The sequence below is a fragment of the Tarenaya hassleriana genome, unplaced genomic scaffold, assembly GCF_000463585.1.
Source record: "Tarenaya hassleriana unplaced genomic scaffold, ASM46358v1 Cleome96, whole genome shotgun sequence".
NCBI lineage: Eukaryota > Viridiplantae > Streptophyta > Magnoliopsida > Brassicales > Cleomaceae > Tarenaya > Tarenaya hassleriana.
This window is the reverse complement of record NW_010972002.1, coordinates 111,486-128,305: the sequence shown is the minus strand read 5'-3', so window position 1 is coordinate 128,305 and position 16,820 is coordinate 111,486. Positions and strand designations below refer to the sequence as shown.

Below are 16,820 nucleotides of genomic sequence, written 5' to 3'. Positions count from 1 at the left end.
AAGACACACACACTTTAATTACTATATTAGTTGCAATAAAACATTAAAAACATCTCTTTAATTTCCCGCTACCGTAGTAAAATTTTATTCGCGCCAAGTTGCATTAAAGGCGAGAGAAACTTTGAAATAAAAATAAATTAAAAATGATGCATGAAATGAAATAGTCACCCCACACTGACCAAATTAACAAATAATGAAATAATACATAAAATAAAAAGAAACCCACTGTAACTTAATTAAGAAAAAATGGGATTAAAAAGTTGTATCGTCTCATAGCTGCTGAAAACCATGTCTTCGTGTGAAAAAGGTTTCCACACGTCTCCCCCCCTCTCTCTCTATAACATATATATATATACACACACACACACATGTATACGTATATATATAAACTTCATCTTCTTCTCTTTGAAAGTCTCCCCGGCATTTTCTGGAAATGGTGAAGTTCTCGAAGGAGCTGGAGGCACAGTTGATACCGGAGTGGAAATACGCCTTCGTGAATTACTCGCAACTGAAGAAACAGATCAAGAAGATCAAACTCTCCCGCTCTCCTCAACCTTCCTCCCGCTGTGCCCTCCTCGGCCATGTCCGCAGACTCGGCCGAGGTTTCTCCGACGTGTTCTTCTCAACCAGAGAGAAGAACCCCGATATTATTCAGGTGACAAATCTCGATGTTGGAATACATACAAATATATTATAAATTTGTCGGAATGTATTCGAGTTTTTGGGTGTGTTGTTATTGAAACCGAAAACTCTTACTTCATCCATTTCCAAATATTTATTGTTTTAGATTATTTCATATTTTTTTAGAAAATAGATCAAAATTCACATGTACCATTTGATGGTAAAAACAATGCAATTTATTAATAATGTATTGGAATTTGGTAGGGATAAAATTAGAAACTATTATAAAAAAGTCATAAAACTACAAATATTTCGAAACATAAAAAATAATCTAAAACTACAAATATTTTGAAATGGAGGGAGAACTTTAGTTGTCTCGAAATCTCGAAATCGTTGGATCTGTTTCGAGTTCGACCCTTAAATTTGAAGAGGGAACTTATATTTCAAATCATTGATTTCCAATTTCGAGATTAATTTGGACTTTGGTCTAACATACCCGATTATAAAAAAAAACCTAAACCGGATAAAATAACGAACCAAATAAATGCAAACCAGACAATACCAATCCAAACACATTAATTTCACCTATATTTTAGCGACCAAATACTCTAATTAGTTCCACAAGATGAAAGTAATAATTTTTTACCCTTTGTTTATTTATCGAAGAAAGAACTTTAGTTTAGAAAACGAAATTGATTTTTTTTTTGTTTCTTTTTACATATAATTGAATTTATTTTGAAATAATTTATATATTCTCTTTGTCTATAGAGTTACGTACGTATCTTCCTTCGCCTTTTCCCCCGTCTTTTCACTTCTTTTCCTTACTCGACGACCTTTGACTATGAATTCCCGGAGAAATTTGTATTTTCTTTATTTTGAAAAAAAGAGAGCTTTTGTATCGTTTCCCCTTTTCCCGGTCGGCGTTGGCCGGCAACAGCTGAAGAAACACCATAGATAACCCCGTTTTTCAGCCCCCCCCCAAGGAGATGGCTAAGAAGAAGAAGTCATCTCCCTCAGTCGCTAGATCTGGTAAACCCACTGCGAGGCAGATCTCGCCCCCTTCTCCGGTTCCGACTAGATATGGGTTAGCTCAGCAATCCCTCACTGTTACTACTCCTATTCAAGCTACTGAACCGTCCTCTCCACCCCCCTCCGTTGTTCTTCCAAATTCCTTGGAACCCCTTGTCCCACCTCTCCCCTCTTTGTCACCTGACGACTTCCCCCCACTGGGGAAGTCACTCCCACAAACCTCTCCCATAGCCCTTCCGGCAGCTCTAATTCAGCCACCGGGTCCTTCTTCCTCCACGGAGGTGATTGCGCCCCCACAGTCAGCTACCAGCTTTACTCGCTACCCTTGGACCCAAAGACTCCGAGCCTCATCTAGGAATCTCTCCAGAGTAGCTACCCCGACGGTCTCTGCAGACGGTACCCCTAGAGTGCGGGTTCCCAGCTCGGTTCTAGTCGAAGCCTCCAAATCTTGGCAAGGATATCTGGTTGGGAACTTCTACGGAATTGCTCCTTCTGGTGCTAAGCTATTCCAGATTTTGAACCCGATTTGGGGGAAAAAATCGCGGATTCATGTAAGGCGTATTAACGATTCCTCATGTATGTTTTATATCCCTGATCTTTCAACCAGGGAATGGGTCTTGGAGGTTGGATTATGGCGAGCGGCAGAGGTCATGTTTACGGTGGTGGAGTGGTCCACGACGGCATATATGAGGAAACCGGTACTTACTACCGCACCCATATGGGTAACTCTTAAAAACATACCGGTGGAGCTATATTCACTACAAGGGATAAGTTATATAGCTTGTGGGGTTGGTGAACCTTTACACACTGAAAGAATGCGGCTTGATCCGATGGATGTTGGAGAGGCTCGGATCAAGGTGGAGGTCAATTTGGGTTCTCCATTACTGACCTCTGTAGACATTGAAGACGAGCAGGGAGGAGTTATACGTATTGAGGTGGTATATTCGTGGACTCCCCCGATATGCTCTAAGTGCCACAAAATTGGGCACAAGATACCGAATTGTCCTGTGAAACTACTGCCTATGGAGACAACTGGACAGAATCCACAGGAGGAGCATCCGGAGTTAGCGCATGCTAGGTTGGAGGTTCCATCGGAGTCGGTACAGGTTGTGCCAGGGGAGAGTGTTGCTGTTGTAGCTCAGTCCCCACCGCCACAAATGCCCACCCTGAATCCTACTGGCTCATCCACACCAAACCCTACACTTGTTATCCCTGCTATCACTTCAAACCAAACCACTAAAAAAGACCAACCTAATAAAACCATCACTATCAGCAGATGTGTTGGGCCATCAGCCAACAACACCAAATTCAGTTTCGATACAGAAGAGCAATTTATCAAGGAGGCACAAAGAGTCTTGAGATCACGTGACATTACTACCTCGAGAGATTCCTCTGACTTTGTTGTAGTTTGAGGATCTCGAAAGGCGAAAAACGTCCTCTAGTAGTACCTTTAACCCGAGTACTTTTGGCATTTTGTTTTACCACATCGTGGATATATGAGAGTCTTTTGTTGGAACATTCGAGGAATAAATAGCTCGGCAAAGCAGTGTCGTATTAAGGAATGGCTTCGTGCACACCAACCGCTCATCGGAGGCCTTGTGGAGACAAGGGTCCGAGAAGAATCTGAGGCTAAATTGATAGTTCAATCTCTCGCACCGGGTTGGCTGCATACAACCAACTACTCGGCTGCTCACTTGGGAAGGATTTGGGTTCTTTGGAATGCCTCTATCTCAGTCACGATTTATTCAGTTTCCGATCAAATGATCACATGTGGAGTGTACATCCCCGCTTCTTCCTCCTATGCCACGATCTCCTTCATTTATGCTCAGAATACATGTGGAGAACGAAGGAGTCTATGGGCTGAGATTGAAAAGCTATCTCACCACCAGCTTTTGTCCTCTCGACCGTGGTTACTTTTGGGGGACTTTAATCAGATTCTACACCCCTCGGAACACGCATCTCCTTCTATACCTTTCTCTCCGCACTCTGGCATGATGGAATTTCGAGACTGTATTGCCAACAGCTCTTTGTTTGACCTATCGGGTCGCGGGAACTTTTTCACCTGGACAAATTGCAATCAGTTAAATCCCATTGCTCGGAAACTCGATCGCGCCTTGGTAAACGACCAATGGATACTTCAGTTTCGTGACTCCTTTGCGTTGTTTGAATCACCTGCCCCCTCGGACCATTGCCCGTGTATTGTCAACATGGATCCAAACTCCGCCAGAAGACGCACGAGCTTCCGGTTTTTCCTGCATTTAATAAAGCATAATGACTTTCAACAATGTGTTTCTCAATGTTGGAATAGGGTGAACCTGGAAGGTTCTTCTATGTTCAAGGTTACAGCTTGTCTAAAATCATTGAAAGGGGAACTGCGAAGGCTTAATAGGACTGCTTACAGCGACTTGGAGAACCGGGCTAAGGAGGCGTTGGTTCACTTGCAAGAAGTGCAAAATAGGCATCTATCTAATCCCACTACAGAAACTGCAGTTGAAGAAGCAGATGCTCGCTCGAAATGGTTGTCTTTGTCGGTAGCCGAGGAAACCTTCTTGAAGCAGAAGTCCCGAATCAAATGGCTTAGAGAAGGAGACCAAAATACTAAATTATTCCACCGAGTGGTGGCTTCCAGACAGTCCTCTAACGCGATTCGTGTTCTTCTTGATGATGTAGGTAATCGCCAGTATGAGCCAAATATGATCAAAATCATGACGGTGGACTATTACCGTAGCATCTTGGGGGCTGAAAATCCTGATATAAACTGCTGGTCAGTCGAGGAGCTGAGGAATCTCCTTCCGAAGAGGTGTCCAGCAGATTTGATGGCTCAGCTGATGGAGATTCCGACGGATGAGGATATCCGGTCTTCAGTGTTTTCTCTACCAAAGGGGAAATCACCGGGGTCGGACGAGTATCCTGCAGAATTCTTCTTCATGTGTTGGGAGACAGTTGGAAGAGATGTGACTGCGGCTGTCAAAGAGTTTTTTCTCTTAGGGAAGATCCTAAAACAGTGGAATTCGACTCTTATATCTCTGATTCCGAAAGTGAGGAACGCTACACAACTGAAGGATTTCCGCCCAATCTCGTGCTGTAATACTATTTATAAAATAGTCTCGCGGATCCTTGCTCAGAGACTCAAGTTGGTGTTGCCACATATTGTATCACCTAATCAGTCAGCCTTTGTCCACGGCCGCACGCTCCTAGAAAATGTTCTTCTTGCATCGGAATTAACTTCGGGGTTTGATCGTGGAGGATTGCCTAAGAAATCACTACTCAAAGTGGACTTGCGGAAAGCATTTGATTCAGTCAATTGGCTCTTCATCATTCGAGTTCTTCGTGCACTCGATTTTCCGGAGAGGTTCATTGGTTGGATTGAGGCTTGTTTGACTACTACTTCTTACTCGTTGTCTATAAATGGCGAAACGGTAGGGTTCTTTGGTGGAAAAAGGGGGTTGCGCCAAGGGGATCCCCTTTCCCCATACATTTTCACCTTGGTAATGGAGGTACTCTCACAATTGCTCAGCACAGAAGTTAGCAGGGGGAATATTAAGCTACCAGCTCATTGTCGTTCCCCACCTATTTCCCATCTAATGTTCGCGGATGACGTATTGGTTTTCTCGGAGTTCTCGGAAACGTCTCTTATGGCAGTACTAAGAACTTTTGGGGAATATTATGGGATGTCGGGGCTGCAACTTAATCGTGCCAAGACAACCTTATTTGCTGATGGGAATCGGGACGAGATGGTTTCTTCGCTTGCAGGTCGATTGGGATTTACATTCTCCAAACTTCCGGTGCGTTATCTAGGATTACCACTATCTGGAAGCAGAATCAAAGAACGAGACTGTGCTCGACTCGTGGACTCCATCAGGAGTAGATTATGCTCTTGGACCTCACGTTTTTTATCCTTTGCAGGAAGACTTCAACTTCTGAAGTCTGTCATTTATAGCACGATTAATTTCTGGGCTTCGACATTTATTATTCCGGCGAGTTGCACTAAGGAGATCGAGAGGATGTGTTCTGCTTTTTTATGGACAGGGGCGCCAGAATCGGCAAAAGGAGCCAAGGTCTCATGGGACTCAATCTGTTGGCCAAAGAAGAATGGTGGTCTCAGACTCAAAAGAATCTCGGACTGGAATAGATGTCTTTGCCTTAAACTCATCTGGATTTTGTTCACAAAAGGAGGCTCCTTATGGGTGGCATGGGTGAAGAAGAACCTTTTGGCGGAGAAATCGTTTTGGGAGCTGAATCCGAGGAGCAAAGGCTCATGGTCTTGGAGGAAACTGTTGAAACTAAGGCCTCTAGCAAGGGAATTTTTACACTGTAAAGTAGGGAATGGCAAGCTGTGTTGTTTCTGGTTGGATAATTGGTTACCTCAAGGACCTCTCATCAGGGTCCTTGGTGAGGGAGGCCCACGATTGCTGGGGATTCCGAGGAACTCAAAAGTTGGTGATGTCTGTGGCAGTGATGGTTGGAAAATAGGACCTGCTCGGAATGATCAGATTCTTGCCTTGCAGTGTGAACTATTGAACGTTGGATTACCTTCCCAATCGATGAGTGAGGACTTGTTTTACTGGTCTCCATCCTTCTTGAACACCAATCTAAAGCCTTTCTCGACTAGAACAGCTTGGAAGCTAGGGTCTGCAGCTCGTGAGGTGGTTTCATGGCACAAGATGGTCTGGTTTGCTGAAGCTGTTCCGAAACACGCGTTCATCGTATGGCTAGCTGTTCGGAATCGACTTCCTACAAGGGATCGTCAGCTATTGTGGGGACTGAATGTATCTCCGAATTGTCTACTTTGCGACTCGGGGACAGAAACTATTGACCATTTATTCTTCTCTTGTGATTTTAGTCATTCTGTATGGTTCTCGTTATTGGACGGTACGTCAATTCCCTTCCAGCAGAACTCTACGTTTCAGGACTTCCTCACAAGGCTTGAACGGTGCTCTAGCGACAGGAGGTTACGGCTTATTGTTCTATTGTTGTACCAAGGCTGTTTGTACAGCCTGTGGCGCGAAAGGAATGATCGACTGCACAGGAACCAGTCACATACAGTGGCTGTTTTGGTGCGGGAGATTAGATTATCGACGAGGCGGAAACTCTCGGTGATACAAGCGGAGCAAAGTACTAATCAACATGAAGAAGGGCTGCTTACACTATGGTTTCGGTATTTTGACAGATTATGAAACTAGTTATGACTCTCTCGTTTTATACTCGAGTTGTTTCTCTTTTGAACTCTAGAATCTTTTCTGGATGTAATTCCTATTTTTAATATATATATATATATATATATATATATGTTCATATTCACATTAATTTCGAATTCTTTGTGTCAGTTTTCCGCATCTCATCGCTTTTTAAAAGTATTATTTCATTTTCAATAAAAAAAAAGTCGATAAAATCTATATAATAAGACAAAAGTTATTATGACAATTTGTATCTACTGAAAATCTATGGCATGGTGGAAGTATTGTTTACTACTAGTAAACATCTTACTTCCCTTCCCAGTTTTAAAAAAAAACCCTAGATTTGAACTGATTTTTATAATAAAAAAAATTCCGACAAAACCTAACGTTTAATCGGGAGTTCATTATTATATATAAAATTCCTCTATTCAGTACAAATTATTTCGTTTTTCATCATATTAATTTACCCGCATCAATCCCCAGAAAGGGTTATTTTGCTCACATTTCCACGAACATGTGCGCTCATATTTCCATTTACAATATGTAGGTGAACCAATTTGATGGTTATTGGATTTAAATTTTAATTCGATGTAAATGAAAAAACATTAACTCAATTTTATATCATTCTTGGCAATTCACAGGTGGAAAAAAAGAGTTCAGAAGAAGATGGAGATGGTGTTGACGAAATCTACCAAACTGAACTAGTTCAGTTATTTTCCGAAGAAGACGAGGTATACGCCTGCATATATACATGTACATATACACATGCCTACATATACGTACATGTATGTCTTGGTGATGAATTATATCATATTGTTAATTACTCAGTGGTATCTAGGCTCAACTTCTTGAATTTTGTATGGAAAAAGAAATATAAATTTGACTCGGCCGTTACTTTATTTTTTCTTATTGTTATTTTTAAATTTTTTTTAATATAGATAGTGCTTTTTATTGCTAATCTTATGACACGACCCACTATTTAAAATAAGCCATTTCTAATATCTATTTTCTATTATTGTTTAATGATAATATTGCATGCAATAAGCTATATTTTATAATGTAAAATCTTTTTGTAACGAGATTACTCATTTACGTTTCTAATTTTTTTTTAAATAAAAAAATCGTAGGTGAGATTATTTTTCGGGAGATTAGACGAAGAATTGAGTAAGGTAAACCAGTTTCACAAATCGAAAGAAATCGATTTTTTGGAGAAAGGAGAATCTTTGAAGGAGCAATTGGAGATTCTCACGGAAATCAAACAGATCACAAGTGATCGGAGGAGGAGAAACGGGTCGGAATCTTCTCCGCATCGCTCATTGTCTTCTTCGTCTTCTCCGAACTCTGATTTTTCAGGTCAGTCTTTTATTTATTTATTTTGTTTAAATACTTTGAACTCAATTTTTTTTTTATAATCTAGAAGTTCACCGGGCCTTTGGCCCGACTACATCTCCCAGAGGATCGGGAAAGCCCATGTGAATGCTCCTCCCCACGCTTGGGTTTGAACCCAGGATGAGAGCATGCTTTGCATGTTCTCTCACCACTAGATCACCCAAGCTTATGTCAGATTGAGTGTAGTATAGTAATTTAACTTGATTTGGATGCGCAAAAGACTAAATTTTTATATCTCAACAACATTAACATACCGACAAAAAAAAATGATAAATGGGATAATAAATATATAGTTTTAGATAAAACAGAATCCACGTTTCAACATAACAAATCCATACTAATGGTGAATCCAGAATATTGGGAGAGTATGATATATGTACGATACATGTACGATATACAATCCTTATGAATATGCTATTAGGGTTTCATTTTGAAAAATTTATAATTTGATGATTTATAAATTATAAATTATATTTCATTGTATGTGGACGCAAAATTCGAAGCTGCAGATTTTAGAAATGATTTTAATGCATCGACATCTATATTTGATGGAAATGAGGGGTTTTGACATTTTTGCTTTTATGGCAGACAAATAAATAAAAAAATGAAAAATAAATAATCATTTGATTCTAGAAAACAGATTTTGTTGTGTGGGTAAGTAAAAGAAAGTGGACCAAACATCATATCTTCCCACCAAGACATCATGCTCGAATTCGACATGTTTTCTTCTCTTGAAAGTTGAGATTTTGTTTCTTTCACTATGTATCTCTTTAATACAAATAATTATTGACTATATATATATATCTATATATATATCGAATAAAATATTTAAATAAGGATCCATATACCAACACAATTTTCGGACAAAGATAAGTTTCTAATCGATAGATCAATTATTAAATTCTAATGATATTATGAACATGATTTATTTAAGCTGATTTGTTTCATTTAGAACAATTAACTTATAAGGTCTCACGACCAAAATCTTTGACCCAACTTTTTTGGCAATTCGAATTTTGAACCAACCGATTCGATTAAATCCATATAACAAATAGTTCAACTTGTTATATCTAATCTAATCTACTAAGAAGGGTTTCTTAAATTTTATATATATAATTCAGGATCACCGGGAGAACTAAGCGAAGCGGAAAGTGAAATAACAAGAAGAGAAGAAATCGTGGAAGCAGTGGAGAGAAACGAAGCGAGTTTCGTAAATTCGGAGACAAGGAGCAAGATGAGGAAGAAGAAGTCGGGGAAGATCATTGCTGTCCGTTTAGCCGGAAATGGCCCTCCTCGGAATATCTCTGCCGTGAAATCTGTCCTATGGGAAGAACTCGTCAACAATCCCGGAGGAGGAGGAGGAGATCATGTCAGCCGGAAAAAGATTGAATGTGCCGAGAAGATTGTAAGAAAAGCCTTTGTTGAGCTCTATAGAGGCCTCACCTTGTTGAAGACTTACAGGTTTCCCTCTCTTTTTTTTTTTTTATATATCAAAATATATCAATATATATGTATATATATATATATATATATTATGTTTTTATGATGATTCTAACCTTGTTTTGTCCTATTATTTTTCATTTTTAATGTGATAATTTATGTGTTTTATGATGATTCTAATCCTTGTTTTTGGCTATTCTTGGCAGCTCGTTGAACATGGTTGCATTCACTAAGATTCTAAAAAAATTTGACAAGGTGATGAATGAAGGGGTGGTGGCCTTTTTTGCATGCATTATGATCATTGGTCGTTACTGATTTCAAATTTCGCAACATATTATAAAAATTTTTGTCCATATAATCAAATTATATACTGGATTTTCTTGGCCGAATTAATGATGGTATCCCATTGACGAGCAGGTTAGCAATCAAGATGCGTCATCAAGTTATCTCAACGTCGTCAAGAGATCGCATTTTATTTGTTCGGATAAGGTACGCACGTGCGTAGTAAAAGATTTAATTCAATAACCGATAATTAATTAATTAGCATATTTATTTGGGGGTTTGAAATTGTTCAAAAAGGTGGTAAGAGTAATGGACGAAGTGGAGTCCATATTCACAAAGCACTTCGCCAACAATGACAGGAAAAAGGCCATGAAGTTCTTACGACCACACCATCACAAAGATTCTCACTTCCTCACTTTCTTCCTTGGTATATATTTTCCTTTTTCTATCCTCCTTTTATTTTATTATATAGTTTTTATCACAACCATTTATTATTATTATTATTATATCAATTATTAATTTGAGGCTTCGAAATTTGGAATTACTTCCATGTATCAGTTTTTTTTTTTGTTCAACTCGGTTTCTTTAATGCTCCAATTCCTTATATTTATTATCGGAATTTTTTTTACAAAAAATGTTGGAAATTTGTTCCTTAAAAAGATAAAAGAAAATGAAAATGACTGAGAATTATCTTTCAGAAAATTGTCTAAATCAAAGGCAGAATTCATTTTTTTTTTTATTTTAAAAAATAGTTGTATTGAGAAAGAAATCAATCCAAAATTAAATGTATATATTTATATCATTATTTTATGCATTTGCAGGGTTGTTCACGGGCTGTTTCGTGTCATTATTTAGCGTATATGTAATATTGGCCCACATTTCTGGGATCTTCTCATCCGGCACCCAAACTTCTTATATGGAAACCGTTTACCCCGTTTTCAGGTACGTGTAATCTCTAAACGATCAATTAACACCAAATTAACAGAATTAAATCAAAATTTCCCCCCTGAAAATTGCATATTCTAATCGTTCGGACAATGTATTATGTATATATACAGTGTATTTGCGTTGCTGAGCCTTCACTTGTTCATGTACGGATGCAACCTGTTCATGTGGAAGAACACGCGGATAAACTACGTTTTCATATTCGAGTTCTCTCCGAAAACCGCCTCAGGTACGTGTAATCTCTAAACGATCAATTAACACCAAATTAACAGAATTAAATCAAAATTTCCCCCCTGAAAATTGCATATTCTAATCGTTCGGACAATGTATTATGTATATATACAGTGTATTTGCGTTGCTGAGCCTTCACTTGTTCATGTACGGATGCAACCTGTTCATGTGGAAGAACACGCGGATAAACTACGTTTTCATATTCGAGTTCTCTCCGAAACCCGCCTTGAGATCCCGAGACGCATTTCTCGTGTGTACGGCATTCATGACGGCCGTTGTGGCGGCCATGGTGGTTCACCTCATCCTCCGAGCCTCCGGCTTCTCCCCCGCGCAAGTTGACACCATCCCCGGCATCTTCCTCCTGGTCAGTCTTGTTTCTTGTATCTATAAGGGTAATATTTTGTGCCAAATAGATATTTATTTGGGGTATTTATTTGACAATTTAGAAATTGAGATATTTATTTGACCATACATATAAACAAATTTTGGAATTAGCATATGCTTAACCATCTGAATGGTTTATTTTATTTTTATTTGTTGTGGACAGATCTCCATCTCCATGTCGATATGCCCTTTTGACGTATTTTATCGGCCTACACGGTATCGCTTCATCGGGATTATGCGTAACATTATTTGCTCTCCCTTCTACAAGGTACCACAAAAACACATTCGTAGTCCAGTACTTAATTAGAGCTCAATATATAATTATATATCATATGATATATATTTTTTTATGAACAGGTTTTGATGGTAGATTTTTTCATGGCTGATCAACTTACTAGTCAGGTAAGGTAACTAATTAATTATTAGAGAAATTCCCAAAAAAAAAAATCATCCAATTTAGAGATAACTAACAAATTCATCACGAACTTTTAAAACGTTTATATTCATACTGAATTTGAAATTTTTTTCTAAAAAATCATTCAGAATTTGAATTTTAACAAATTCTTCATTATTATTAATTTATTATTATCATTCGCCGGTAAACAAGGCTGGATTATTGCAAAAGAAAAAAAAAACACAAGTAGTGATTCTTGTTCGTGTCTTGTTTTCAGATTCCGCTGTTAAGACACTTGGGATCGACCACGTGCTATTTCATGGCCAAAAGCTTTGGAACGCATGAACACAGTACCTGCAGAAGCGGGAGAATCTACAGAGAGTTTGCTTACGTCATCTCCTTCTCACCCTACTTCTGGCGTGCGATGCAAGTAAGATAAAGATTTTTTTTTTTTGTTAATGGTAAGATAAAGATTTCATAGATAACAACAATTAATGTGGGTCACAAAGTATCATTCCAGAAAGGTACAGGTAAATATTCTTATGTTTCAGGTATTTTAAAACAAAAAATACTAACAATTTATGTATATATACACGCAATGGTATACGCTTGTGAAAGTTAAAAGATTGAGATCTAATCGTGTTTATTTGCTCGAATGACGTCAAACAGTGCATAAGAAGATGGTGGGACGAGTCGAACGTGGACCACATGGTTAACATGGGGAAGTACGTCTCGGCCATGGTGGCCGCCGGGTTACGTATAACCTACGCAAGGGAAAGCAGCCCCTTGCGGTTCGCCTCCGTGCTGGTTAGCTCGGCCGTGGCCACCGTTTACCAGGTGTACTGGGATTTCGTCAAGGACTGGGGCCTTTTCCAGCCCGAATCCAAGAACCCTTGGCTCAGAGACGAGCTCATTCTCAAGAACAAGACCATTTACTACGTCTCCATCGTAAGTCATTATGATCTACTAGGGTTGAGAAACAAATCCGAAATTCTGATACCCGAAACTGAGATGAGATCGGATATTATTTTTAAGAAAACCCAAAATTTAGGTTGAGTCTCGGATATTAGTGCAAGGGATGCGTAATTATCCGTAGATACCCGAAAAGTAGTTAATTTACGGTTTTTTATAGCCTAGATTATAATTATATTACATGAAAACTTAGACCTAAGTTAATCACTTCACATTTTAGCTTGAATATTGATAGATTTGGAATGAATTTTAGGCATAAATATGTATTAGATTGATTTTGGATAAATTTATATAAATGTGTAGAAAATTGGTCAAAATGAGTTTGAATGTTCAGGTTCGGATATTCGGAGGTAATAAAATGGGTGTACCCAATTCCATGGATATAAATTTGGGTAACGAGATATATAAAAGAGATATTCGGGTTGTGGGGTTCACGTACGATGAACATCTCGGGTACCTAATTTAATTAGGCTAATTATGATTATCACAACAACTAAGTTTACTTGTTTCACAAGTAAACTATTCGATCTGAGACGAGGGCTCTTTGTTTCTTCAGGCACTGAATTTCTTGCTGAGACTCGCATGGATCGAGACCGTGATCAGATTCCGGGTCAGTCCAGTTCAGTCTCACATGCTCGATTTCTTCCTGGCATCGCTCGAAGTCATCAGACGCGGCCATTGGAACTTTTACAGGTACATAAACTTCAACTAATCTTGTTTAGATTTTGTTATGTATGGAATGTATTCAGAATAAGGTTAAATTGATAAAGCTAAACCCGATTCCGACAATTCAGGCTAGAGAACGAGCATTTGAACAACGTCGGGGAATTCAGGGCGGTGAAGACAGTGCCTTTACCATTTCGTGAGATGGACTCCGACGGGTGAAGGCCAGGGAAAGGTAGCTAGTGAAGAAGACGGTTCAATCTGTTGCGTTCAGACAGGGAAATATACTTACAGAAACAGCTCAAAGACAGTCCCTTGCGTCACATGATCTGTGATTATTATACATGAAAAGACATTGAGATTTTAGTATAGAATTTTATGATAATCTTGAAGTCTTGGACCTTCTCAAGGACTTGGCGATTCCAGTGGATATGTAATAAGCAGTGGACATGATTGTGATCATAGGGTTAACTCCGACAGCACTCGGCAAAGCACTTCCATCGCATACAAACAGTCCTTCGGCTTCCCAGCTCTCTCCTTTCAGATCAAGAGCACCTTCTTCTTCGTTTTCTCCGATTCTGCAACTTCCCATTTGATGAGCCGATCCATACAGTGTCCAATCCTTTGTTAAAGTGTTCGGCCCGTCTTCTGCAGTAACCGTGTCCAAGAACTCCTCTATCGCTTTCTCGTCTATCCCTTTACATTTAAGTCTTTGCCCGTCGCTTCTCTGAGTTCCCACTTCGACTGCTCCTGCAGATATCAATATCCTCAACGAATGTTTCATTCCCGCAACGATATTCTCTCTGTCTTTCTTGTCCATTGAATATGTTATTCTTCCCTCTTTCTCGATCTCTCCTGACCCGTGATCCCTCACTATCGTTATCAGATGCGCAGTTCTCGAATATTTTGCCATTCTTTTCTTCATGTCGAGTCCCGAGGTCCAAGGACATATCACGGAGAACAAGCCTGGTCCAAACGCTGGTGTTTCTATAATGGCTCTGACATCGGAGTCTTCTGACAAGACCTTGTTTAACGACGTAATTATCCCTCCCTCATAGTTGTTTCCCTTGAGATCAGAGGTTTCCTTCTCCGGGAAGTAACCCCATGCCATTTGGACAGGATGAAGATGAAGGTTTCGACCTATGTTCTTGTTCTTAAGACCACTCTTTCTCATCAATGGAGGCGTTGAAACAGCTCCACATGCTAAAACTGTTATTTTGGCTTCAATCATAAGCTTCTTTGATACCTTCCCATCCAAAGATTTCGCCATCACTCCCAAACATTTCAGTTTTTTCGCACCGATATCTATGTTTATGTTGTTTTCTAGTATCAATCTCTCGGCTTTACATCCGGTAAGGATTACAGCCCCATGATTCACCGCATCTACCAGCCATGTCCGGTCACTTCCTTTCTTGTCCCCTTGTCTGCAGCCATAGCCACATGATCCGCAATAATGATTCTCCGAGGAGTTTCGTGGCACGTTCTCCACGTTGAGCCCGAGATTCCGACACCCTTTTCTGAGAATCTGATTCTGAAAACTCTCCTCTACGCAATTCTCTGTGACACCGATCCTCTTGCACACTGTATCCATGGTTGAGACGTATTCCTGAGTCCCGAAAAAGGGTATCTTGTGATCTTCAGACCATTCTTGAAGAACGGATTTCGGAGTTTTGATGCTCGCTGACCAGTTCACAGCGGAGCCACCGCCTACAGTTGCTCCTGCTAAGATCGTGAAGTTTGCGTCAATGGAGGAGAGGATTCCTCCCGATTCATACATTCGATCTAACCCCTGTCCCTCGAACGGAGTGTATTCGGAAGGAGTAAAGTAACTTCCTTTCTCGAGGACCGTCACTTTCAGACCGGATTTTCCCCCCCCCCGCCACTCCTCCTCCTGAACCAGAACCGACAATCACAACGTCGGATTTGATCTTTATAGTATCGTGTCTCGAGTTAAATTTCGCTTCGAGGCCTTTCTTCGAAAGCGATTCAAGAAGGCTCGAGTCTGTCTCTTTCGCTGTCTCCACCATCCCATTCTCAAGAGGTCTCTCTTTCGGAGTATTATCAGAGGGGGTTTTCTCGTTCTCCTCGTTGCTCACGCGATACTGTATGGCTTCCCACGCAGGGTTATCACCATTTGGACCGACCTGCACAAATCAACAGAAAATCAACAGAAGATGTTCCTTTCTTCTGCAATGCTCGATTAGGGTTCGACAGAAGAGTTACTTCTTCATCACGTCAGTGTTTAAGACAGCAAAAAACAGTTGATGAGCAAGCACGATAGTTTACTTGCGACGCAAGTAATTGCGAGGGGGGAACAGAAGAGGTTTATACGTATACTTACCCAGGAGAAGAAAGAGAAGAGGAAAATGGATTTGATGTAGACAAAGGCGGTTCTGATTGGAGGGAAAAGCCAGTTTCGGAACCATTTCTGAAGAACCCTTTCCCTCTTATCTAAAGAGAGGTTTCGGAATTTTAGGACAAAAGGCCACGTGGGAACCAAGCATTGAGTTCCACATAGAAGTAAAGTTCCAAGCCTTGAGGACAGTAGAAGCAAAACCAGTCTCACCATAAGCACTGCTTCTATGAGCCCTCGCCTCGTAATTATCTCCACTGTCTGAAAATTTGTTTCACAGAAAACGTCAGATCTCGCATTTACGTATAGATACGACAAAAAAAAATTATTACAGGAAATTATCTAAATATACGAATAGGTTAAAACTCTTAACTATATATGGTTATTTACAAAGACTTTTCCACGTGATGAAAAGACTTTTCCACGTGATGAAAATATATATATGGGACTTCGAGATAATTCAGAAGTGTCGGCGAATATGTTAATTAAGGTTTATAAAACAAAACAAAGAAAAGTCCAAGCCTTTTTTTTTCCTTTGGATTTTTATGTAAAGTTCAGACCTTTTCTCTATAATACAAGTTTTGATTTGTAAACACAAAAGCTCCATATTCAGATATATAAAAAACGGTTATAATTATAATATTTTTTAAGAATAATATAAGTTTGGTTTTACCAAAAAAATAATATAAGTTTGGCATGAGTTTTTCTTTGTTTTATATATATAAAAAAAAAAGAAGCTTGAGAGAGGGAGAATGTGAACCTGGTGAAGAATATGAGACTGAGAGCCAGACATGGAGTAGAAAGACCGTAGAGAATCTTTATTGGGATGATCTTCTTCGCCGTCTGGGGAATATTCCGGTGACAGAGGAGGCAATATTGTCTCGCACACGGCGGCTAGTGATTCCATCTCCGCCGCCGTGAAGCCCCGGCGGCCGAAATT

The 16,820-nt window shown here is 39.6% G+C and overlaps 1 protein-coding gene and 1 pseudogene across 1 annotated transcript; one reads left to right on the top strand and one right to left on the bottom strand.

The window, feature by feature from the left end:
• The first annotated feature begins 355 nt into the window (after positions 1-355).
• Positions 356-13,912, top strand: LOC104804762 (phosphate transporter PHO1). Its single transcript, XM_010529106.2, has 15 exons — positions 356-655; positions 7,469-7,558; positions 7,955-8,180; positions 9,338-9,677; positions 9,863-9,911; positions 10,074-10,145; positions 10,236-10,365; positions 10,760-10,880; positions 11,229-11,478; positions 11,662-11,766; positions 11,856-11,900; positions 12,170-12,322; positions 12,562-12,840; positions 13,421-13,557; positions 13,659-13,912. The coding sequence occupies exons 1-15, from the start codon at positions 434-436 to the stop codon at positions 13,747-13,749; spliced, it is 2,310 nt and encodes a 769-aa protein (XP_010527408.1). The 5' UTR covers positions 356-433; the 3' UTR covers positions 13,750-13,912.
• The window catches only part of LOC104804763, a 3,411-nt pseudogene continuing 368 nt past the window's right edge, over positions 13,778-16,820 (bottom strand).